General features: G+C 39.2%; 1 protein-coding gene across 2 annotated transcripts in view; it reads right to left on the bottom strand.

Annotated features, from left to right (window-relative positions):
* Window positions 1-26,908, bottom strand: part of MSH3 (mutS homolog 3) — a 188,592-nt gene that overhangs the window by 25,280 nt on the left and 136,404 nt on the right. The window contains exon 20 of one of the 2 annotated variants that reach the window (XM_030323803.1): window positions 14,291-14,448. The exons of the other annotated variant lie outside the window; for it this stretch is intronic. Within the exon in view, the coding sequence (XP_030179663.1) occupies window positions 14,291-14,448 (158 nt within the window). The remainder of the gene's footprint in view (window positions 1-14,290; window positions 14,449-26,908) is intronic. 2 annotated transcript variants of the gene reach the window in all.

Below are 26,908 nucleotides of genomic sequence, written 5' to 3'. Positions count from 1 at the left end.
GCTACAAAAGATACCAATTATTATAAGATGTAGATATTGCGTAGTTCTTAAAAGTCATAAAAATATGAAGTAGCAGATCTGTGTTACATTTAATTAAACATAAACATTAACCCAGAAATGGAATGAAATCACAAATGCTTTAGCACTACATGGATTCATTTTAAGAGTCTGGAAAGCCATATACCTAAACAACAATGATTTCCACGCAGTAGAATTATAGGTGATTTAAATTTCTTTTTTGAGCTTTTCTATATTTTATTTTGCACACAAACAAGCTTTACAGTGCAATTAGAAAACAAATTTTACTTTTAAAAATCACAAATGATAATGATAAATACTTTACTGTATGATTATGTTGAGACAAGGCAAAAAGATGGTAATTACCAGGTTAAAAAACCAGCTTTCTTTTAGCAATCACTTTATTAGCAACAATGAAATTATCATAAAAGACAAGAAGAAAGTTTAATATAATTGTTTCTACTAACAGTTGCAATCAGTTCACATTATAGTATTTAAAATTAATTTATACAAGTTGTAACACTGAACTGCAAATATAACCAAACAAAGAACACTGCAGCAATCTTTCGATTTCAATGGAAACACTGCTGAGAATCGAGATGGCAATCCAGGAAAATGCCAAACTTGTGTTGGTTCTCAGGAAACCACATTCACTGAAAACATCTACAAACACATGCAGGCCACTTAGGAAGGGCACAGGCATTTTCCTATCAAAGAGACCCCAGGAAGTGCTGACTGGACAAATTACTCTCTAACACATCTTCAAGTCCACTCCTTGGGAAAGTCCCAAGAATTTCAGAGGAAAGTAATTAACAGAGAAAATGTTATTTCCCAACTGTAACCATATCTGTGAAAGCCACAAATGATTAAGGCCATAAAAAGAAAGGTAAGATTCATCAGTCATCATGGTAAGATTAATCAGATTAATTAATAAGATTAATAAAGGGGAACCTGACACAACCAAAGGATGCCCCCTTATAATTAAATACACATTAAGAACTCAGGCAAATCACCATCTCTCGGATTCTGCTGTCCCTTCTGTAAACTGAACAATGGCTCCTAAATCTGGATATGTTTTAGAGTCACTTGCAGAGGTTCTTAAGTATGGACAGACTCTGTCTAAGAGCCCCCTCATCATACCAAAATTACAGCACTATCTCCAGGAGATCTGCCTTCAGGAGAACTGCCTGGGATATGGATTTCAAACCAAACCAAATCCTCAGGTGACTCTGAAGTATTAAATTCATACAACCACTTCCTAGCAAAAAGATGAAGTGAGGCATCTCCTGTTTGCCAAACACAGCTGCGGGAACTAAATAAACCACAGAGATACTCACAGGCAACACTTTTGATGCCAATAGAATTCATAACAGCCTACTCATTTAGTAAAATATCATTTATTGTGTGATTTTTAGTGCTAGTATTTACTACCAACTAGAAGACATGCACTGATTCAAGGGGTTTCTTTCTAAGGAGGACAGACAGACAGACAGACAGACACACACACACACACACACACACACACACACATATTAGGATATATATACATGTTAAATATCTATTAAATATACATATACATTATATACATATTTAATAGAGTACAAGTACTCCACAGTAGGTGCTCAATCAATATTCGTGGACTTAAACTCGACTGGACAAACAAATCAGTTATCATCCTCACAAATGCAAATACCTGAAATAAGTTAAGCATTCAAACGCCTATTACACTTTAATTCTCTCTCAAAATAAACACACTGGTGAGTACACAGCATTCCTGAACTGAGGGACCATAAGAGGGTTTACATGGGTAGCATGGCATGCAACTTATTAACCAAGGACCACTTAATGTAAATATCCCTTTCTACCAACATTTAAGTGACATAAATGGCAATAAATTATGCTAAGAGAAGCCAAGTGTTTTGCTTTTTTTTTCAAGCCAGACTTAATAATTCATTGCTTTTCTAAAACTTAATTACTGAGTCTAAAAAGGTGAATAAGGTTTAAGCCTACATTTATCAGGATAACAAACAAGAGATCTTATTCCAGGGATGCACTCAAAGATGTTAATGATCCTTAGAAATAAGTGTCTAGAAATATTTCACTGATAAATATATATACAAACACTAATACATAAATACTAATTAGAGCCAAGTGTATATGTTTGCCAAAATTCCACTTTTTTTTAATTTTTTTTTTTAACATTTATTTATTTTTGGGACAGAGAGAGACAGAGCATGAATGGGGGAGGGGCAGAGAGAGAGGAAGACACAGAATCGGAAGCAGGCTCCAGGCTCTGAGCCATCAGCCCAGAGCCTGACGCGGGGCTCGAACTCACGGACCGCGAGATCATGACCTGAGCCGAAGTCGGACGCTTAACCGACTGAGCCACCCAGGCGCCCCGCATTTTTTTTTTTTAATATGAAATTTATTGTCAAATTGGTTTCCATAAAACCCTGTGCTCATCCCAACAGGTGCCCTCCTCAATGCCCATCACCCACCCACCCCTCCCTCCCACTCCCCATCAACCCTCAGTTTATTCTCAGTTTTTAAGAGTCTCTTATGGTTTGCCTCCCTCCCTCTCTAACTTTTTTTTTCCTTCCCCTCCCCCATGGTCTTCTGTTAAGTTTCTCAGGATACACATAAGAGTGAAAACATACAATATCTGTCTTTCTCTGTATGACTTATTTCACTTAGCATAACACTCTCCAGTTCCATCCATATTGCTACAAAAGGCTATACTTCATTCTTTCTCATTGCCACGTGGTATTCCATTATGTATATAAACCACAATTTCTTTATCCATTCATCAGTTGATGAACAAATCAGGAGACATAGATGCTGGAGAGGATGTGGAGAAACAGGAACCCACTTGCACTGTTGGTGGGAATGCAAACTGGTGCAGCCGCACTGGAAAACAGTGTGGAGAGGTTCCTCAAAAAATTAAAAACAGACCTACCCTATGACCCAGCAACAGCACTGCTAGGAATTTACCCAAGGGATACAGGAGTGCTGATGCATAGGGGCACTTGTACCCCAATGTTTATAGCAGCACTTTCAACAATAGCCAAATTATGGAAAGAGCCCAAAATTTGACTTTTTAAAAGTAATGTTCTTACAACTTTCAGAAAAAATATTCCTAAAGCATCCTGTCTGTTTGCAGCTTTTCAAAAATTTATTTATTCTTCTCATGGCACAGTGCACAGCACATAGTAGGCACTCGATGAGTATTTATGCAGTTAATGAATTTAAACCCAGTGCTGTAAATGTTCAATCATTAATATGAAAATAACCAATTTAAAGATAAAATTTGGAGACAAATTTTATGCATATTTCTCACTCTGCTAGACTTCCAATATTTCTTACATTGAGTACAAAAAAAATTTGAAGTGATTTACAATAACAACGTATTTATGGTGGAAGAATTACAATGAATATGAAACTAAGATTTTAAGCCATACAGTACATCCTCACGTTTGAGACAGCATATTTGTGCATGAGCTTTGAAAATGCTAATTTTGCGGTCTCATCCTTGCAATTCCAATTTAATAGGTCTCTGATACAGGGCTTAGAAAGTTTTAAACATTAATCATAAACAAGCATCTCTATGGTTCTCATGCAGCTGTTATAAGAACCATGTTAGAGAAATACTCCCATGCAAGAAGAGAAGGGGGAAAATTAAACCAAATTTGTTTCTGCACCTGAGCCTTGAATTTAGCTCTTGCTTTCTTGGCAGGCAAGACAAAAAGGAATTAAAGAGGAAGCAGCCATTGGCTGATGACAGGAGGCCTGGCAGTTTGTCAGAGAAGGCCAATAAATCGCTTCAAGTCTTTCTGTAAACAGGCACAGCATGCACATGGAGGGAAAACAATTGCCTAGCATGAACAAAAAATGACTTATCAGATGGCACTCCATGTAAAGGCCAGTAAATAAAAATGAAAATTTCCTTATGAGCAATTCTGGAGACTATATAGAAACATCATCAAATGGGTATGTCTACTTTAATTTTAAAGCACGAGTACAAACTTTTACCCACAGCCAGCAGGATTCTAAACTGCTCCAGCCCCCTTGAAGAACAAGAAAGATGCACATTCCTTACACTCCACAGTCCCACTCCTAAATGATAGCCTCAATTCAGAAAACTCGTTCATACGCACCAGAAAACACATGTAAGACAAGTATCGGTATTGTTTGCATTTGCAACAAATTTGAATCATGTTAAATACCAATCAAGGAAAATGGATAAACTGTGGTAGATGCATACAATAGAATACCATAATTATAGAAAAATGAGTAAACTAGAATTATACATATCCATATGGGTGAATTTCATAAATATAACATGGGAGGGGGGAAGCCAAGTGCAAAAGAATACACAGTGTGGTGTGATACGTAGAAAGTGTTCCTCAAAAAACATACCCAGGGAGTAAAAATATAGAGAAATGCATGGGATGAAAACTAGTCAAGAAAGGTAGTTCCAGGGCACGTGGGTGACTCAGTTGGTTAAGGGCCCAACTCTTGATTTTGGCTCAGGTTCAAGGTTTGAACCTCTCTGCCCCTCCCCCGCTCTTTTTCTCTCAAATTAAATAAACATTAAAAAAGCATGTGCTCCTTTTTCTCTCAAATTAAATAAACATTAAAAAAAAAGACAAAAGGGCAGTTCCTCTAGATGGGGTGGAGGGGAAAAGAATCAGGGAGGATTACGGGTTCAATAGTATTGGCAAAATGTTCTATTACTTTACTAGGGTGGTATTTACCTATGGGACTGTCCTATGTCTGAATTATTTCACAATAAATGAATGAAAACTGTAACAGCATAATATTAGACCATATTCTAGTAAGGATCTAGGATATAAATGAATGTGGTCCATGCAGACTCCTTTCAATTATAACAGGAAAGGGAATAAGAACAGAAGAAAAGACAGGGAACAGGGTCCTTACATTAAAGCAGTGCATCCCAGATGGAGGTCTCTGAGGTTAAAGAAACAAGGAATCTCTGCACAGCAGATCCAGTGCAGCCATTAAAACATGCGAGACTGGGGCACCTGGGTGGCTCAGTAGGTTGAGTGTCCAACTCCTAATTTTGGCTCAGGTAATGATCTCACAGTTTGTGAGTTTGAGTGCCACATAGGGCTCTGTGCTAACAGCGTGCAGCCTGTTCTCTCTCTGCCTCTCCCATTTGTGTGTGCTCTTTGTCTCTTAAAATAAATAAACAAACATTAAAAAAAATAAACATGCGAGGGGTACCTGAGTGGCTCAGTCGGTTAAGTGTCTGTCTTCAGCTCAGGTCATGATCTCATAGTTCGTGGGTTCAAGCCCACCATCAGGCTCTGTGCTGACAGCTCAGAGCCTGGAGCCTGCTTCGGATTCTGTGTCTCCCTCTCTGCCCCTCCCCTCCCTTTCTCTCTCTCTCTTTCTCAAAAAATAAATAAAACATTAAAAAAAACATGTGAGAGTAATAGGCATGAAGTGATAGAGAAATATGTCCTCCACATATTAGGAAATTAAAGCAAGCTGCATAGCATAATGTTTAATATAATACCATTTATATAAGAGAAGATTTATGTATACCTGTAAATTGGTGGAAAATTATACAAAGAATCATCAATAGTTGTTGACCTGGGGAGAAGGTAAAAGTTAGTTTATACCCTATCATACTGTTCAATTGTTTTCATAATAGGATCTATTATTTTTATAATTAAACAACTGAGCTCTCCACCAAGGGCAGTGGAAATGCTTCTCGGCTGCGCTCCAAAGTTGTCTGGACACTTACAAGTGTCAACTTCCAGACCCCAGTCCAACTTAGAACTACTGAGTTTAGGGTCCAAGTATCAGTATTTTTTAAAGCTCCATTGAAAAAAAGTCCAATGTACATTAAGGGTTAAAACTCACTGTTTCTAGATGTTCCGTGTGCAAATGATAATATGTGTGTTATGAAAATTAAAGACACCAATCTTCTATATTGATCCAGACAAGAAAATCATCACTAAAGGAGGAAGAAATAAGGTTACATACAGGCTGGGTTAGAAACCTTTTGGAAAAGTAAGCTCTGATATGCTGAAGTACCTGGGAATGTTCAGGCTTAGAAGTCCAAATGCCATGCTACTGAGTAGGGAAGAGAAATTTGCCCTGGAAAAAAGTGTTCTCAGACAGTGACCATATAAGCATTTCACAAGACTCCTATAAAACATCTTATTTTGACTGATACTGCCTTTAATCTGAGGTTGTATCTTTCTTACGGTTATTTTAGAATTTTAAAAATATTAATAAGCAGAAGAAAAGAACATTCACCACAATCCCATCTCCCTCATGATATTTTGGAATATAGCCTTCTATTTAGATGGTTTTCTCTGCATATATTTACATATAATTTCTCCTACAAAAGTGGAATCAAACAGAATGCCAGGTTTTGTAACCAGCTCTTTTTGTTATTGTAACAAGAATATTCTTTCTTTCATGTAATACTACCTCTGGATGGGCCCACCAGTACCAGGTAATGGTAAAATGTATTCCCAAGTAGCTGAAAAAAATGGGTGTGTTTAAGGAAGTTAATTCAGAATGAAAACCACTATACTGAAACAATGACTTTGGTGTTCGCAAGGTTTACAGCTTAGTTTCTCCCTTATGCAGTGACTAGTAACCAGTCCAGCTCCTCAAGGCTGCTCCTGGCTCACAAGATAAAGGCATGCTATCATGGCAGCAGCATGGAGGAAAAAGCTCACGGTCCACGTGAGTACCTTCTAGGTCAGCCGCTAGCTGGTCTTTTCACTAAAAATTGTTGTCTAACAAAATAAACAGGTTTTTTAAAGCTGTTTTCTTAAGTAATTCATTTGTTTTTCTAGGTACTATGAACTATTTTAACTGAACAAGTTTACCTTCATGGAAACCTTTGAGACAAATCTATAGCTTCCCCACAGCAGTGTTGGTCATTATGTGATAAATATTGTAAGCTTCATTTCTGGCTCCATCTTAAGCCCTTACCCTCATTTTTACTCACGCTATTTGGAATCTTCTGTAAACTGACTTAACTACTTTCTGGAAGATGGCAGGATAAATATTAATGAACGAACAAGCAAATAAATACACATATACAAACACCTCTCAAGCACTGCATGATCTTACAGCAATGGAATGCCTTGTGCCTCCATGGATTGTCCTTATCACACGTGAGTTTCTTGAGGGCAGGTAACGTGGTCTCATTCGGCTTTGTATCCCTAAGGCTTAGCATAAAACTCAAGTACACTGTAAGGTTTTAAGAAAAATGCGTGTTTAGTACACTGGAGTTTTGATCTTGTTATTGAGCCGGTGTCTCCTAACAGTCTATAGTTTCTGCTTAAGACATGGAAATTTAATGGCGATCTTATCACGCAGCCTCCTAGTTGTGCTGCATGTTACAAGTTAAGATCACTTCTGAAAACAGACCCCCTTCCTGAATTTCTTAGGGTCACTGACAAACCCCACCATTCACTTCTCTTGGTCACCGAGGTTTGATGCCTCCTTGTCTCTAGTTCTTTATCTATCACTCTTCATCCACTGTAGTTACCAAAGCCTGTCAGTTCTAACCCTGTAACATCTCTCCTCTGTCCCTTGTCCACTTCCATTTCTGTCAGTCTAATTAAGATGCTCAGGATCTCCCCAAGAATAACTGCATTACATCATCCCTTTGTATAATCCATCTTTCAAAGTGTGGCCAAATTAATCTTCCTGAAACCTCAACTGTAAGTAACTCTGATCACATCATCTTCCTACTCGTAAGTCTTCAACAACTCCCCACTGCCCATGGGATTAGCTTCTATTGGCCTGATCTTGACTTAAAGATTAGTTCATTGAATAGCCCTGTTGTTGAGTGTCTGTTATATATGTACAAAGCAGAGTTCCAGGTTTGGGGAGGGGGAAGGGAAATGTACAAAACATGAAAATCATCTTCTGGGAATGGACTACGCAACAGGAGAGGCAGAGGTTTACACCAATAACTCTAAAACAAAAAGTGGTAAGAACTTTTTAAAAAAGGCAAAACACTTGTACCCCAATATTTATAGCAGCACTCTCAACAATAGCCAAATTACGGAAAGAGCCTAAATGTCCATCAACTGATGAATGGATAAAGAAATTGTGGTTTATATACACAATGGAATACTACTTGACAATGAGAAAGAATGAAATCTGGCCTTTTGTAGAAACGTGGATGGAACTGGAGAGTGTTATGCTAAGTGAAATAAGTCATACAGAGAAAGACAAATACCGTATGTTTTCACTCTTACATGGATCCTGAGAAACTTAACAGAAGACCATGGGGGAGGGGAAGGAAAAAAAAAAGAGAGGGAGAGAGGCAAACCATAAGAGACTCTTAAAAACTGAGAACAAACTGAGGGTTGATGGGTGGGAGGGAGGGGAAAGTGGGTGATGGGCATTGAGGAGGTCACCTGTTGGGATAAGCACTGGGTGTTGTATGGAAACCAATTTGACAATAAATTTCATATTTAAAAAAACCAAAATAAGAACTACCATACAATGTAGCAATTCTTTTTGTAGATTAATAAATAAATAAATGGGAATATTATTATTGGCTAAAAAAAAAAAGGCAAAACAGGGGCACCTGGGTGGCTCAGTCGGTTAAATGTCCAACTTTGGCTCAGGTCATGATCTCACCATTTGTGAGTTTGAGCCCCACATCGGGCTCTGCGCTAACAGCTCAGAGCTTAGAGCCTGCTTCAGATTCTGTGTCTCCTTCTCTCTCTGCTTCTCCCCCACTTGCGTGCTCGCTCTACCTCCCTCCCTCCCTCCCTCTCTCTCTCTCTCTCACACACACACACAAATAAATACACATTTTTTTAAAAAAGGCAAAACACACAGTATAGAGATGAGAAACATTAACTGTGGCTATGGGGCTCCAGGAAGACTTCGTGAAGGAGGTGGAATCTTAACAAGAAAAATAGCAAGAGAGGTATATCTGGTCCAGGATATAGTATAAACTGAAAAAGACAAATGGGAAAGTACATAATAGCTTCCTAGAATTCAGAAAGAAGAGTTGGGTTGACACATAGGTAGGTGAGGGAAAGAAACAGAAAACAAGACTGAAAAGATTGGGGTTCATCTGGTCGTTCTTGACTGATTTGCTCAGAGACTTGTACTTTAGCACCAGAATGAGTTGATCATAGCTGTGTTCTGAAAGGACCTCACAGGGGCTTGAAAACTGACTGGAGAAGGAAAAAAGGAAGACTCAGAGAGCAGGGAGCCAGTTTCTGCAATAATTTGTAGTAAGCAATGGGTGCCAAGATTAGGCCTAAAGCATTAAAAGATGCATGACTGGCTAAGAGGGCACTCAGTAATATCTGGCGGGGACACTGCAATCAGACCCTCGCACATGTTTTTATCTATTTCTTTCCTGTTTGATTGATGAGCTTCTGAGTCCAGAGGACAGTGTGTGTCTCGTTTCAGGGCTACAGTCGGCTGACCCATTTAGGCTGCAGTGTGTAGCACCTACAGCTTGTGGATCCACCACTGCCCAAGCTGGGTCAGACTAGTCTCCAGACCCCATTCTTCTACTTTCCTTATTTTGATCAGTCAGAACACTGTGTGTCCTCCTCTGTGGTTTTTGGCAACAACATCAAGTCCATATGGCTATACACTTCTCACGTTTTATCCAACTCTCTGCCTCACTCACCTCCTAAACCTGAACACTAGGTACTTCGGAATAGCTGCCAAATAACCAGCCAGATCCCTTGTGTCCTCGCTGTCTTCTCCACAAGTGCACTCCCTCCTTTTTCCTCTCCAGTCCCTCCCCTGCAGCCCTCTCAGGAGAACCAGCTATTCGCTTCCTTGCCTCACCTGATACCACAAAGATTCTCAGGCTCACCGCTCTTCCTTCCAGGCTCTACCTTCATGTAATAAAAACAGCTCCTTTGAGGTTATACCACCAGACCCGTAACATCCTCCTTTTGTCCACGCTGCAGCTATTCAGTTTCAAATCACTCCCCTTCATTCATCAAAGCTGTTAATACTTGGCGTGTATCTTGTCTCCACCAAGAGCCCCACCATTGCTTCCAGTAGCCCTTCAGGTCCACGGGGCTAAACCAGCCAACACCATCCAGCTCAATCCTAGACCTCCTCTTTGCCCATCTCCTCCTCTACTCTATCTCAGCCATCCATCACCAGACTCACATCCTGGACTTCATCAGAGACATGAACTGTTTCATCTCAAAAGCTGCCCATTCCAGCTCCCACAGCACCTCCACCACGACTGTTGTTGAAACCTCTCAGGACTCTAGCCCACCTACCACGTGCCTTCCCTGGTGCTGTCAGCCCTCTTCTTAAAGTTCCATGGTCCACCATTCCCAACATACATTGGCCAACTCTTAAACTCCCTCTGCCCTTCCATTCACTTCTCTGGAAAAACTCCACCCTGGAGGGGTTGCAAAAAAAGGGTGACACACTAATTCTGTCGTTCCTTCTTTGCTTATTACCTGGAACACTTCCATCATGAGAAACTTTCTCTCAACTGGGTGGAAAGACAGACTTGCTGCTTGATTCTCTATTTTTCAATTTTCGTTCTACAAAGTGACTAATGATTTTTTGTTAGAAGTATCATTACTAACTTGTTCTAATATTTCCCAAGGTAATCAAGGCATTTTTTAAATCAGAAATTTATGGATATAACATATCCCTCTGGAACATGTTCAAGTCTACCATTCAAAAACAAAACAAGTCCCTCACTGGATCTCTCACCGTCTCCCCCTGGCCAAGCTGCCCTGGTGACACCTGTACTAACACTCTATTTCTTGACCTCTCAATCACTCTTTAACCCTCTTTAACCGGAGTATGGTCCCACCATTCCACCGAAACAGCTCCTGCTAAGGTCAATAGTGACAGCCACCTTGTTAAGATCGAAGTTGACTTTTCAGGCTTCCTTTCACCTGACCTCTCTGTGCTGTTGGCACTGCCTTTCTCCTTGGAGGAGTCTTTCCCTGACACTGTAACATCCTGGTTTTGACCTCCCTTTCTGGCTACTTGTCCTTTGTTGGTTTCTCTAGCTTATCATGTTACTCACCTATGACACGTTGGTAGTCCTAAGGCTCAGTCTTAGGACCTTATTTTCTCCACTATACTCTCTGCTAACATGATCTCAGCCACAACCAGGTCTTCACTTACCACTTATACAGAGATGTCTCACAGCCAATTTATATCATTACTTTTCATCTTGTCCTCTGGACTCTATATCCAACTGCCTATATGACAACTCCCCTAGAATGTCTCAGAGTATTTCTCCTTACTATGTATAAAAATAAAAGTCAGGATCTATGGCAAAAAGAAAATCACACTCTTCCAGTAAATGCCAGCACTGTCCAAACAAGATGCATAAACCACTGTCATCTTTGACACTCCATTCATCTCAGCTGCATATCCCTTCTATCACCAACCCCTGTTGATTTATTTCCTAAACACCTTTCAAATGAGACTCCTTTCCACTCAAACTGACATTACAAACCTCATCCAAAGTACTGATACCTCTCACCGAGACCACTGCAGGAGTCTATTGATAAGGTTACTACTGTGTCCTTTCTCCAAACGTTTCTTGCATTATAGCCAATGTAGATGTGATCATGCCAAGCCTTGCTTAGAACTCTTCAATGGTTTCTCATGGCTGAGGAAAAAGTCCCAACCCTCTACACTCTGTGTCACTTGCCCTTACCTATTCTTCAACTTCATCTAGAATAATGTTCCCCTAGAGAGTCACTCACCTTCAGATAGGCCTCAAGAGTTGCTTGCTAAGGGAAGCCTTCCCTGTCTAGCTCATACCCTGCTCGCAGACTGTCAGAGCATCTTGTACACAGACTTTATATGTTTGTCACTGCTGCAATTTCACATTTTTTATGTAATTTTTTTGGTTAATATTGATCATCTCCACCAGGTAAGTTTCACTAGAAGAGAAAATATGGTTGTTTGGCAGTCCCATTGTTTGTTATATATTAGATGCTAATATACGCTGGATAAAAGAATAAATTAAAATGAATAAATACCTAAATTTCTTGAAATTAGTGTGGTTTATCCTTTTTCAGAAGGCTTATACTTGCTATCCCTGAATGTACTTTATATAAAGCATTTAATATAAGGGGCATAAAACAGTCACTATACATTGGTAAGAATGTTATTTCTGGTATTTTAAATATGTTACTATTATAAAGTTTAACTTTTTATTATTATCACTGAATTCATTTCTTATAGGCAAAAACTATTTTCTGATTATCTCTGAATCCATTCCTAAATATGTGCCTAACTTCATGAGAAAAGCTGGACAAAACCAAATTCTTACTGTTTCCCTTGCAATTATGGCCATGAGACACAATTCTGGTTAGTGAAATATATGTGGAAGCCTTCTGGGAGGCTTCTGAAAAGGCACTGATTTCCTGAAAAAAGAAGGCGGGGGGGGGTGCGGGTGGAGAGGCCGGGGAGCCTGTGGCATTCTCTCTTCCTGTTCCCACATGCGAACATGAATGTGATGCCTGGAGTCACAGCAACTATCTAGCAGCTATGAGGGAAAGGCCAAAAATATTGCAGAACCACAACAGCGGAAACAACAGTGCACCTCAAGCATTCTTATTGTATGAGAAAAGTAAACTCTTATTTTTTTCTATTACTTATATCTAAAATACATATATCTAAAAATATCCATAACTGATATTCTGCTCACTAACAAGATTCTCTTCCAGTCAAACCATCTTACTTTGCCCAAGAAGTCTTTCTCTCTTTCCCTCTTCTCCTTTTAATCTTTTTTCCCTTGGTTAAATTTCTGTCACTCTCCCTACTAAGGCAACCAAAATAAAATACCTAGTATATTTATTTTTACAAGATAGAAAACTAATTACAATTTAAAAAGTAAAGAAAGAGTCCTTAAATTTCTTATACTGAATTTATCTACAAATATATAAAGATCAAAATAACATCTGTTTGGTGATATGGTATCAAACAGAATTTAGGTGTGTCTGCTCACTCTCAGGTTAAAAACCAAGCTCTAAGATAAAGTATTTTTTTTATTAAAGTTTTTTTTAATGTTTATTTACTTTTGAGAGAGAGACGGAGCATGAGCAGGGGAGGGGCAGAGAGAGAGACACACACAGAATCTGAAGCAGGCTCCAGGCTCTGAGCTGTCAGCACAGAGCCCGACGCGGGGCTTGAACTCACAGACCGTGAGATCATGACCTGAGCCGAAGTCAGATGTTCAACCGACTGAGCCACCCAGGCGTCCCTAAGATAAAGTATTTTAATGTCTACTCAAATGCATCAATACCAGCATGTATTTTTTTTTTCTCATTTTATTTTAGAGAGAGAGCAAGAGAGAAAATACACGCACAGGTGGAGTAGGGGCAGAGGGATAAAGAGAGAGAATCCCAAGCAGGCTCCCACACTTAGCACAGAAACTGACGTGGGTGCTCAATCTCACAACTCTGGGATCATGACCTGAGCCAAAATCAAGAGTACAGATGCTCAACCAACTGAGCTACTCAGGCGCCTCGTATGTGATATTTCTGATGTGATTCCAAAGTCAAGTGTTATAGAAATATGCAGCTGCACAACCAATCAGACACTATACACATATCTGACTACATACATATGGACTGATAGTTATTTTTCCAAAAATGTTCACGCTCTTAGAAGTATAAGATACTTCTATACTGATAAGGAACTGATAAATCTGATAAATAGATTGAACTATGATTTTCCTATTAGTGAGACCAGGAGTATTTCACTTCTATTCCTAATATGACATGCAATTTAGGGTTTATAATGAAGGGTAAGACTTAGTTACGGGTAATGTTCTTAGCATTAAAAAATACATACATACATACATACATACATATATAATCTTGGGCAGTGCCCTTCTCCATGTCAGTTCCCACCTATAAAATGAGGAGGGTGGGCTGGTTTCAGACTGTGCTCTGCAGAGCCCATCCAGTCAAGTCCTGTAAGCCTTCCACTCTGACTCAGGCAGAGCAGATCTGCTTTTATCTGTTTAATAGTCATCTTTTATATAAGATTTTCTTTAAAGTAAGAACTTAGTAACCAAAAATAACTTGAAAACTAGTGGACAAAATGCTCTCCTTGGTCTCCTCTGGTATTAAATATTCATGATGAAATGCTCTCTTTAAGCTCCTAAGCTCTAAATATTTTAGAGCAAATCTAATTCATCTAAATATGTACCAGAAAAATTCATGTGACAATGTGGGCCTGACTTATTTTCAGAATACATGCAAATAGAACTAATGTTTTTACCCCCCTGCGTGGAAAATGCCATCCACATTCCAATTGTTGCTTTCCTCTGCAGGAACATAGGAGCCAATCTGAGCCATGATAGTAATCAATGCAACTTGTTTTATGTAGGAGCTCTTTCCACCCATGTTTGGTCCAGTAATTATCATTACTCTCTCTGAGGTCCCCCTAGAAAATTAAAAAAGCAATTTCACTTATTGGTACCCAAAGGGCTTTTACTAACAGCTATAATTTAGTTCCAGAAATGGGGAATGCCTAAGTAAAAGATGGCTTTTATGATACTTAAATATGTTACCAATTAAGTATCACAAATGGAAAGCAGGCCTTTTGGTCTTAAACCTGAACCATGATATTGCAGAACAGTGAATTTTTAGCATGTACAACGACTGTTTCTGTGTATAAATAAGGAAAAACAAGAACAACCTAAATGAGATAACTACTATGGCTTTCTCATTAAATATTCATTTACCTGTCTCTTTGTGTGTTTTTATATTGCTGACATTTAAAACCAATCAGGGGCGCCTGGGTGGCGCAGTCGGTAAACGTCCGACTTCAGCCAGGTCACGATCTCCGCGGTCCGTGAGTTCGAGCCCCGCATCGGGCTCTGGGCTGATGGCTCGAGGCTGGAGCCTGTTTCCGATTCTGTGTCTCCCTCTCTTCTCTGCCCCTGCCCCCGTTCATGCTCTGTCTCTCTCTGTCCCAAAATAAATAAAACGTTGAAAGAAAAAAAAAATTTAAACCAATCAATATGTCGATCTTAAAACTACCGGTATTTATAGGGGGCCTGGGTGGCTCAGTCGGTTAAGCGTCCGACTTCAGCTCAGGTCATGATTTCCCGGTTCTCGGGTTCAAGTCCCATGTCGGGCTCTGTGCTGACAGCTTAAAGCCTGGAGCCTGTTTTAGATCCTGTGTCTCCGTCTCCCTCTCTCTCTCTCTGCTCCTCCCCTGCTCAAGCTCTGTCTCTCTCTGCGTCTCTCAAAAATAAACAAACATTAAAAAAAAAAAAAAAACCCTACAGGTATTATACAGCTAATTGCCCAAGGCCTTAATTTGGGTTGGTAGCACAGGAATTTTTTCAGGTATAGACAGATGACTACTAAAGAGATTTACAATACCAAATTCTAGATATCATTTTTATCAGCATTTTTCACTGGCATTTCACCAGAGGATGTAAAGGAGGCAGAAAAGCTCAAAACACTTGCACTAATTAATTTCTAGAATTCGCCTCTATTAACCAATTATAGTGCTTGCCATATATAGACTCATCCTAAGGGAAACTGTCCAACTGTAGCCCTTTGTAGAGAGGAGTAAGCCTGCGACATCCATGTGCTGTGCTATGTGAACCCACCACTCTGGGCAATACCTGCCTGGTCAAGAGTGGCCACTCTGTATCTGACCAAGAGCCCAAGACATGGCCTCACATAAAAGGTCTTCTGAAACTAACCATACAATCTCTTGGGAGTTTAAACTGAGAACCATGGAGAGATTCAATCAGTTGGTATATGGAGTAGAGGTTGAAAAGAAACACAGAACAAGACCACAAAGCACTGGGGACCATAAGTATTAACTTACGAGGAAACAAAGTATGAAGAAAAATTATACAGAACAAGGGGTAAAGAGGGTAGTTAGCAATAAAAGGTAAGAAGCAGCAAAGGAGCCTAAAGGAGTTGAGAAACTTCATGCACATGCAAATAATGAGAGTCTCAAAGTAAAATATTATAAAGTCTTACTATTCAGGGGATAAGAAGAAAATCTGTTCCATCTCTAAAGCTGTCTTATACCCTAATTAACCAGACATTTCCAGTCTCGCTAAAGCCAAACTGTACTAGAGATCTTGTTCTTCCTGTGATTCCTTTCTCTCATGTTACATGTGGTTTTATAATGAGTGTCATAAATCTCCATTATTTGAAGGAACTTGAGTGAATCTGTGTTTCTTGGAACAGAAAGAGCCTAGCACAGTAAGAACAAGAAAAGAAACTTTGCATGAGTAGAATGATGAAAATAATGATTAAAATAAAATTATTTCCCTTACAGAACCTTAAAAATAATCAACCTGTTATAAATAACCAAACATCTGGCATAACCAAATATTTAAAAAATTTAAATAAAATGAACTGATTGCTTTTTTAAAATTGGCAAAAATGACACAAGAAATACAATCTGAATAAGCTTGTATCTATTAAAGAAATTACATCTGTAATTAAAAGCCCTTCCATAAGAAAACTCCAAACCCAGATAATTTCCCACTAATTCTTGCAACATATAAGAAACAGCACTAATCTTATACAAAAACTCTTCTACAAACCAAAGTAACTCTTACCAAAACATTCCAAAAATTCAACAGAATCTTTTTTTTTTTAAGTTTATTTACTTATTTTGAAGGAGAGAGAGAAGGAAGGGCAGAGAGAGACAGAAAGAGAATCCCCAAGCAGGCTTCACATGACCTAAGCCAAGATCAGAGTCGAATGCTTAAACCGAGTCAGCCACACAGGCACCCCCCCAACACAATCTTGATACCAAAACCTGTCAAGAACATAATAAAAAAGAAAAATTACAGACCAATTTCATCTATTATGTATATGGATGAATATACATTAAACCAATCCAAAGCTATATTATATAAACAATTTAGAGTTTTTAAGGAGTATAAGGTTGGTTTAATAATCAAAGGCCAATCAATATAATCACCACATTAAGAAAACAGAGGAGAGGATCTCCAAAGCATTTGATAAATTCAGTATCTACTCATTAAAAAAGGGCAGGTGCGGAAAAGGAAATAAAAGTATAAATTATTAGAAAGGAAAATAATAAATCTCATTATTCCTATATGTCATGATTATGTTCCCAAAAAGTTAAAGAAATCTATAAAATTATTATAGTCAATAAATGAATTAAACAAGATCTTTGGATATAAAATAAATATAAAACTTTATCTCTAGATTTCAGCAGTAAGTAATTGAAAATAAGAAATTTAAATTTTTTTTAAAGTTTATTTACTTGTGTGAGAGAGAAAGACAGACATAGTGTGAGCGGGGGAGGGGCAGAGAGAGGGAGACACAGAATCTGAAGCAGGCTCCAGGCTCTGAGCTGTCAGCACAGAGCATGACGTGGGGCTCAAACTCACGAATGGTGAAATCATGACCTGAGCCGAAGACAGACGCTTAACCGACTGAGCCACCCAGGCACCCCGAAAATAAGAAATTTAATGATACAATTTACCACAATATCAAAAGAAATCAAATACTTAGGAATAAATCTAACAAAATGACCAAGACCTCTACACAGCAAACTATAAATCATTTTTGAGAGAAATTTAGGAAGACCTAATTAAATGAAAGAATATACTATGTTCATGGACTGAAAGGCTCAATATTATAATGCTACAATAAATAAATAAATTAGTGTGATTCTGGCACAAAGACATACAGTGGAATATATCAAAGTCCAGAAACAGACTGATGCGTACACAGTTACTTGATTTGTGACAAAAGTGACATTGTAGCAAAGTACACAAAGGATGGTCTTTTCAATAACTGGGGTTTGGTCAAAAGGGTGTCCATATAGAAAAATAAGAAATCCTGATTCCTAACTTCCATCATACATAAACAAAAATCAATGTCAGGTAGATTATAGCTTTGACAGCCAAAAAAATAATAAAATAAAATAAAATAAAATAAAAATACAATACAATACAATACAATACAATAAAATAAATAAAATAAAATAAAATAAAATAAAATAAAATAAAATAAAATAACTGGACAATAATATACGACCTTGGGGTAGAGAAAGATTTCTTTAATAGGCATAAATCATAATTAACTATAAAGAAAGAGATTTAAAAATTGGAGTACATTAAAACTAAATACTATTAGGGGCGCCTGGGTGGCTCAGTCAGTTGAGCGTCCGACTTCAGCTCAGGTCATGATCTCGCAGCCTGTGAGTTCGAGCCCCGCGTCAAGCTCTGGGCTGATGGCTCAGAGCCTGGAGCCTGCTTCCGATTCTGTGTCTCCCTCTCTCTCTGCCCCTCCCCCATTCATGCTCTGTCTCTCTCTGTCTCAAAAATAAATAAATGTTAAAAAAAAAATTAAAAAAAAACAACTAAATACTATTAACCAAAAGATGCCATTAAGGAAATGAAAAGCTACAACATAGATTACATGTATAGATTATATATTGCCCAAAGACTCAAATCCAGTATACATAAAGAACTCCTACAAATCAGGGGTGCCTGGGTAGCTCAGGTGTTTAAGTGTCCAACTCTTGGTTTTCATCATCTCACGATTCATGAGATTGAGCCCTGCTTCAGGCTCTGTGCAGACATCGCAGAGCCTGCTTGAGATTCCCTCCCTCCCTCCCTCTCTCTCTCACCACCCGCCCCCCACCACCACATGCTCTCTCTCTCTCTCTCTCTCTCAGAATAAAGAAAATAAACTTCAAATCGAAAGAAAGACAACCCCAAGAAAAATTGTCAACAAAACTTTAAAAGAAAATGACAAAAAAAATACAAATGAGTTGGTATAGGTCAGAAATAGGACTATAAATCAGCAAAAAAAATGTACGCTATGTTCAACAATGGTGGGAAAACTGGGTACCCATGTGAAAAAAAATAGAGGTAGGCCTGAAACTCACACAGTGGCCCCAAATCAAATCTGGATGAGGGAATGAATTGTGAAAAGCAAACCTTAAACTTTTAGATGAAAACATAGAAAAACAGCTTAATAGCATCAAGATACACAATGATTTACTGAAAGAAAATAGGAAAAGCAACACAACAATATAAATCATAAAAGGAAAGACTATGATTAATTTTTTAACAAATTATATTAAGCCACCAAACACAAAATAAAAAGGCATAAAGAAGTAGTACTTCTACACAGTAATAACACCAAAACAATGAAAAAATGGGCAAAGGACACAAACAGGATATTTACAGAAAAAGAAACACTCAAAGCCGAAAACTTTTCTTAATCAGGAAAAGGAAAACGAAATCAGCAGGATTTTTCAAGGGATCTACAAGCTATTCCTAACATTCAAATGAAGGAATAAAGAAATACTAACGGTGAAAATTCTTGAAGGAATATTTTTTAAAAGACAGCTTTCACATTCATCAGATCATCAAAAGGCTTAAAAGTCTATTTATACAGAATGTTGGCAAGGATACGGAGAACAATTTGGAAATGCTTAAAGATTGCGTATACTGGTCTACATGACCCAGCGATTCCTCTCTTAGTAATCTACCCTAGAAAGATACACAAGTACTCAGAAAGATATTTCTATGACTGTTCACTCTAGTACTGTTTGTATTCATAATAGACAAAAAATGGAAAGAATGTATCATCAGGGAAATGAGATGTATTCTATACAATTATTAAAACAATCATTTACAAAACAGTATACAATAGGATAGGTGCAATGTGCCATATTTATGTACATTTTAAAAACACACAAAATTATATACAGTTAAAATACAAATATATACAAAATACAAACCTTGCACAAGGATAATAAATAACATCAGGATAATGGTTACCAATAAGAGGAGGTGAAGGGGGAGAAAAAGAAATAGCAATTATGTGTAGCCTTAGCTATATCTGTAACATTTTATTTACTTTAAATAAATCTCAAGTTCATATTACGAAAGTTCATTCTCTATGATATTTGAGTGAAAGGTAAACAGGTGTCTATTATACTGTTTTCTACACTTTTTCATTTATTTGAAATATTAGCTAAAAATTATTTAAATGAATTATCTTAAGATTTAATTATTCATTGCATGAATAATCATCATGAACCATCAAATAGCTCTTATAAACTGATTTATAGATTCAGGAAAAATTTATATAACTTCCAAATGACATTTTGTTATTTGGACCTCCAGCATAGTTACATAAAAATAGAATAGCAGAAGAGAAACATATAATAGAAAGTAAAAGACTGTAACACAAGGTAAATGACCCACAGATGGGTTACATGCACCATGATGAGGTCCTGAACCATGAAGGCATTGTTGGTGGAGCTGCCTGAAGTGCAATTACCAAACTCAACGAACAATGAAGGGGGCTGATGGACGTGCACAGGCAAAAAAAAAAAAAAAAAAAAAAAAAATTCTTTTAATAATTTAGGAAAGCTGTAAGAACAATAAAAATATATACCTTTTATCTTTTTAAAGACTTTTAAGGTAATTTTTAAAAGTTTTTATTTCTTTATTTTGAGAAAGAAAGAAGAGAGCGTGCTACTGTGGGAGGGGCAGAGGGAGAGAGAGAATCCCAAGCAGGCTCCACACTGTCAGCTCAGAGACCAAGGAAGGGCTCAAACTCACAAACCCGTGACATCATGACCAGAGCCAAAGTCAGACGCTTAACCAACTGAGCCACCCAGGTACTCCTACACACCTTTTATTTGTAGACACTGTACTCCTTCCAAAGCCTTGAAAGAAAAGAGCATTTACACTTGGTGCTTGATTCAGTTTTCTCATCCAATGAGAATAAAAAATTTGACAGGGTAGTGACAGGTCAGTGCAACTGTGTAGCTCTCAGTTCCCTAGTGTCTAAAATGAGGGTGAATTTGGGGCACCTGGGTGGCTTGGTCGGTTAAGCGTCCGACTTCGGCTCAGGTCATGATCTCACGGTCTGTGGGTTTGAGCCCCGCGTCGGGCTCTGTGCTGACAGCTCAGGGCCTGGAGCCTGCTTCGGATTCTGTGTCTCCCTCTCTCTCTGCCCCTCCCCTGTTCATGCTCTGTCTCTCTCTGTCTCAAAAATAAATAAACGTTAAAAAAAAAATTTTTTTTTAAATGAGGGTGAACTAAATGATCTCTCACCTTCAAGTTCTATGATTCTCTGAAAAATAGTAGGTCCAAATTCAGGTGTATGACATTGGAGATGTGGCTTTGTGTTCAACTGAAGAGGGGAAACTGTGGAATTCACTTGTCCAAAGTGCTTGGGGGAAATGGTACACGGGGACCGCACTCAGACTTGCGGTCACTTCTTTTTTTTGTGTGTGTGTGTGTATTTATTTTTGAGATAGAGGCAGAATGCGAGTGGGGGAGGGGTAGAGGGAGGGGCAGAGAGAGAGACAGAAAATCAGAAGCTCCAGGTTCTGAGCTGACTGCACAGAGCCCAATGCAGGGCTCAAACTCACAAACCGTGAGATCATGACCTGAGCTGAAGTCAGATGACTAACTGACTGAGCCACCCAGGCGCCCCAGACTTGCGGTCACTTCTGTGGAAGTGAACTTTCCAGGCCTATCCAGGATTTGAAGATTTCAGGTGAGAACTAACTTGGAGGCTTTAAGGAATGAAATGCTTTCAACTCACTTAACTATTTTTAGGTGACAAAGTGGCTGCCTTCCCAATAAGCACTAATATTTATACCTCCAATGGGAGCTAAATTATACACTGGGCACACTCTAGTAAACACTAATGTAAAAAAGACACTGTGGAGAATCAGGAGGGACTTTGAGAGCATAAATACTACCTGTCCCCTCTCTACTGCCACCATCCTGGTGGACCACTGCAGTAGATCCCGACTGGTCTTCTTGCTTCTCTGCCCACAGTCCGTTCTCCACATAACAGTCAGAGTGATGGTCTTAAAAATGAAAACAGGGGCACCTGCGTGGCTCAGTCAGCTAAGCGTCCGACTTTGGCTCAGGTCATGATCTCACCTGATCTCACAGCTCAGAGCCTGGAGCCTGCTTCGGATCTGTGTTTCCCTCTCTCTCTGCCCCTCCCCTGCTCACATTCTGTCTTTCTGTCTCTCAAAAATGAATAAAAAAATTAAAAAATGAAAACAGAATTGGTCTCCTGCTAAAAAGCCCTCACACAGCTCCCCAGTGTTCTAATAATAAAGCCTGGACTCCACACCACTGCCAAAAGGCCATGCCTGCCTCTCTGGCCCAGTCTCCTCCCACCCTCCACACGTTCACTTACTACTAGCCAGGCTGGGTTTATGCTCTTCTTCCACCTGCTGGAAGGTGCCAAGCTGTCCAGGCCTTTCCATAGTTCCTTGCATCTGGGGTGCTCTTCCCTGATTAGATCCTTTTTGTCATTCAAGTCCAAACTCAAACATCAACTCCCAGGAGAGACCTTTTCTGACCACTCAATCTACTTAAGCCCCTCTGCCCTGTCACACTTTATCATGACACCCATTTGATTTTCTTTATATCTTTTACCCTTCTCTGAAATTTCCTTAATTTTCTTGTTTACTTATTACCAGCATCACTGCTAGAAAGTTCCCATGAGAGGAACAAGGTTATCTTGCTCATCCCCAATGAATACAACATGGCCTGCTACAAAGAAGGCACTTAATAAGTACTGGTCAAATATATGAATTTATTGTGTGAAAGGCACTGCAACAGGGATATTCACCACCCTGACATATCAAAAAATCATGTGCATTCTCTCTGGAAACTAGTCAGGAATATGTGACTCCCTGTCCTCTACAGTTCCCAAGATAACCTAGTTAGTGAGGAAATGATCAAGAAATCTCACACCTGGAGCACCAGGGTGGCTCAATTGGTTGAGTGTCTGACTTTGGTTCAGGTTATGATCTTGTGCTTAGTGAGTTTGAGCCCCACATCAGGCTCGTGGCTGTCAGCCTCAGTAGGGAACCCGCTTCAGGTCCTGTGTCCCTCTTTTTGCCCTTCCCCCACCTTCTCCCCAAAATGAATAAATATTAAAAAAAGAAAAAAAGAAATCTCACACATGTATTTTATGCATCTACCTTTCAGCAAGGATCATATGTCCTTTGATGTCCACATATCAAAAGGTCCTAGATATGAAAAACACCTTAAATCTATCTGGAAAACCAGTGAGGATGAGGAAACATTGCAAGAGAATAGCTAGAAGCTGAAAATTGGCAAAAACTCTTCACCCTTTCCGGAACCTACTGAAGTTACCAAGAACACATCAAACTGGACAGCCTAGATGGTGCCCAGACCTATGCCAGGTACTGAGCGTGATGCTGCACACAGAGCAAGCTCTCAGGAAATCACAGATGGATGGCTGAATGAATAAATGACACTAAACAAACACGGAAGTACTCCACCATGGGGACTATGTTTCTGGATGGCATCTACCGCCTCAATGAACCTTTGGGGAGACTAAAGTTCAATATCTCAAGTTTTTACCTTGGTACTGGTGATGTCTGTCTGGATAGCATCAGTCAGTAAGAGCCTAGCAGTGGATATCAAGAATCAAACACTGAATCTAAACCAGTAAGTTTTGAGATAACTAGTCAACTTCCACACTGAATTCTGTCTTCTGTGGAAAGAGAAGCAAAGCGGAGATGAAAACACAAAAGGTTTTTTTTTTTTTTTTCAACGTTTTTTATTTATTTTTGGGACAGAGAGAGACAGAGCATGAACGGGGGAGGGGCAGAGAGAGAGGGAGACACAGAATCGGAAACAGACTCCAGGCTCCGAGCCATCAGCCCAGAGCCTGATGCGGGGCTCGAACTCACGGCCCGCGAGATCGTGACCTGGCTGAAGCCGGACGCTTAACCGACTGCGCCACCCAGGCGCCCCGAAAACACAAAAGGTTTTAAGGTACCATAAGAACACTGCAGCTAACAAGTGCCACAGATAACTGTGCTGATGACCTGATGTGCACCATCTCATTTAGCTCTCACAACAAACAGCCTCACAGGGTAATGATAGTACTAGTGTATTTCCATGTTACAGCAAGGAAACACAGGCCAGGAGACTCTAAGTACCTTGTCCAGTAACACGCAGCTACTAAGTAGCAGAACTGGGATGTTAAGTAAAGATCATCTCTGGACAAATGTCTCATAGGGGATCCCTGCTCAATGACAGAGAGTCACAATTCACTGCTAAACAGGACAAGGGCTACTCCGGTGCAGGGCCAGCATCCGTGGGTCCATCACTGGGTACACTAAAATGATGGTCAGAACAGTCCTAAAGTCAGGAGATGTATAGCAAAAAAAATTAAATAAATAAAACACCAAAAGTGTCACATGTTAATTTCCAAGACTTGGGCATTAGCTGCTTTTTACAAAAAAGCCTTCTTTCCTTGACAGGTACCGATATCGACATCTATCTTCAAGAAAGGCTCATGGTAGAACTATTTTTATAATAGTTTCAAACTGCTGAAAAAGTTTGGCAGTTTCAAAGTGTTTTATTCCTTGAAAATGTCAATCAATAACAGGTTACAGTAAGAGACTCCCTAGTGAAAGCCTCCTCCAGACAAACTCTTAGCCAAATCCTTGCACTTTTAACCCAAGGTGAACTACAAACAGAAAGGGGGATAATGAGGCTGGAGAGGAGTACAGACTACAAGCTGAGATGCTGAGGAAAGGGTCCAAATCCTTCTGATGCCTGGATGCTGCCCAATTTATATTCCACTAAGAGCTAGTTGTTACTCAACCTAATCCCCTCATTTTATAGATGAAGAGAACAGTGGTCTATCCAAGCTGATAGCAAAACAGCAGCAGAACAGGACTGGAATTTACATCTCCAATCACTGTTAGGCACTCTCCAACTACCTCTATGTACCAACAAGTGGTACGTGGTAAGAGTTTTAAAAACAAAACAAAGAAAATGCCTGGATAAAAGAGATTATTTCTTTTTTTTTTTCAATATATGAAGTTTATTGTCAAATTGGTTTCCATACAACACCCAGTGCTCATCCCAAAAGGTTCCCGCCTCAATACCCATCACCCACCCTCCCCTCCCTCCCACCCCCCATCAACCCTCAGTTTTTTCTGAGTTTTTTAAAAGAGATTATTTCTGACCAGAGTAATGATGAAAGCTCTGAGGAGGCAGTAGTATCTTTTGGGTCATAAAGGATGAGTACTTATTCAATCAATGGAGATGGGTTATGGACAGGAAGAGAGAAGCCCAGGTCAGAACCCATTAAAAAGTCATCAGTTATCATATAAAATATCCTTCTTTATCTCAGTGGTTCAGAAGCAGGAAGAAATGGGTACCAGGGGTGAGAAGTAACAGAAAAAAATGTTCAAGTGCCATTAATGTTTCCTCTACTTTCTTTTTTTAACAGTATGATCCCATGATTATACTATACAAAAATCACATTTATAGCAAAATCTATGAGAATAATTCAGGCACAGAATTAAATTAAGCTTAGTGCTCAGACATATTTTTATGGTATGCATTACTGCTACTCTGCTTGGTAATTAGGTACAAAAAGTCAATAAATAGCTTATGAAATTAGTATAATCAGTCTTTTATATATTCAAAGCAAGTATTTCTAGGGTACCTAGAAGTATTTATCTTGGGAGAAGGAAGGAAATGGGAAGTTGGTGATCTTGTGCTCCTCCAGTACGCCCTCATCTTTACTGTTTTTAAGCATCATTCATGTAACAAATGTGTGAGCACTTACTATGTGCCACATAGTGCTAGGGGCTGAGGTGCTTAAAGCCCCTTCTTGATTTCAGGAGAAGGGATTGTCACTGGGAATTCAGTGTCCACTCACCACCGCTGGGCTGTGGACTTCCCTTGGGGCTACAGAGATCCACAGGGTTCAAGTATTTCCTGGGAACCTTCCTGCTTTGCACATTCAACTCATTTTCTTCCCTTCCACAAACTGAGAAACACTGAACCACAATTTTCCCTTTCCCTCTCCCAATAAGGGGAATTTATATTACTTACATTAAAAACAAACAAAAAAAACCAACAACCAACTAAAACTCCAACTTCAGTTGCTGTCAAAAATCCATCTATTAGAAAGTCATTTGGTTTAATAAATAAACAGTGCTGAGACTGCACGGGATTGCAGTGGCATTTCCCAAGCAGAATTATCTTGGCACATTATGTCTTGGTCTGCCTCATGGGTCACAGGTATGCTAAGAAGCTGACCTCCTAATCCTCAAGGTGGCAGTTGGGGCTGGGGTTGCCAGAGCCTTGGGCCAACCTCCTTTGGCTCTGAGCAACATTTTCCTTTTCCTTTCATTCCAGTTTATCACCATACCCTTATCATTTTCAAGACAGTGAAAAAGTGAAGAAGATTAAAAAGCATTGGCTTGCCTGACAATACTTTGTGTTCTGGGAAATAGTTCAAGACTACTCAACTTGGGTAACCTCTGGCAAGTCAACTTCCCCTTTCTGGGCTTTGGTTTCCTCCTAAGTAAGAAGAGGTGGTTACACAAAATGATCCCTAACATCCCTTCTAGTTCTACAGTATAATTATTCAGGAAATTGTGATATTCCCATACAACATCCTAAAAAATAACATTTTGTGGGAAAAAAGGGCAAAAATTTAGAGTGAGATTTGGAGACTGCTCAAGGATTATAGCTAATCCTTGTTTATTTAACAAATATGATTAGATGCCCGCTAAATGCCAGAGAACTGTGACTGACAGCAGCATTACAACTAACCAGAGAAGCCTATTCCCTTCTCATGAAGCTTACAGTACACTAGGAACCACATACAAAAGCACTTATAATTAACTGGGTAAGTACTAAAATGGGGAGAAATAAGAGTGTAACGGGTAAGTGATGAGATACCCAACCCAGCAGTGATTAGGAGAGGCTCAGTGCAGAAAGTGACATCCAAGACAAGACTTCAAGAACAGCAGGAGCTGGAGGGCGGGATGGGGTGGGTTGTGGGTGTGTGTGAGGCAGGAGTGGATGGTGTTGGGGAAAGATGACATT

Source organism: Lynx canadensis, chromosome A1 (assembly GCF_007474595.2).
Source record: "Lynx canadensis isolate LIC74 chromosome A1, mLynCan4.pri.v2, whole genome shotgun sequence".
NCBI lineage: Eukaryota > Metazoa > Chordata > Mammalia > Carnivora > Felidae > Lynx > Lynx canadensis.
The sequence above is the reverse complement of the archived record's forward strand: the minus strand, read 5'-3'. Positions and strand labels throughout refer to the sequence as shown.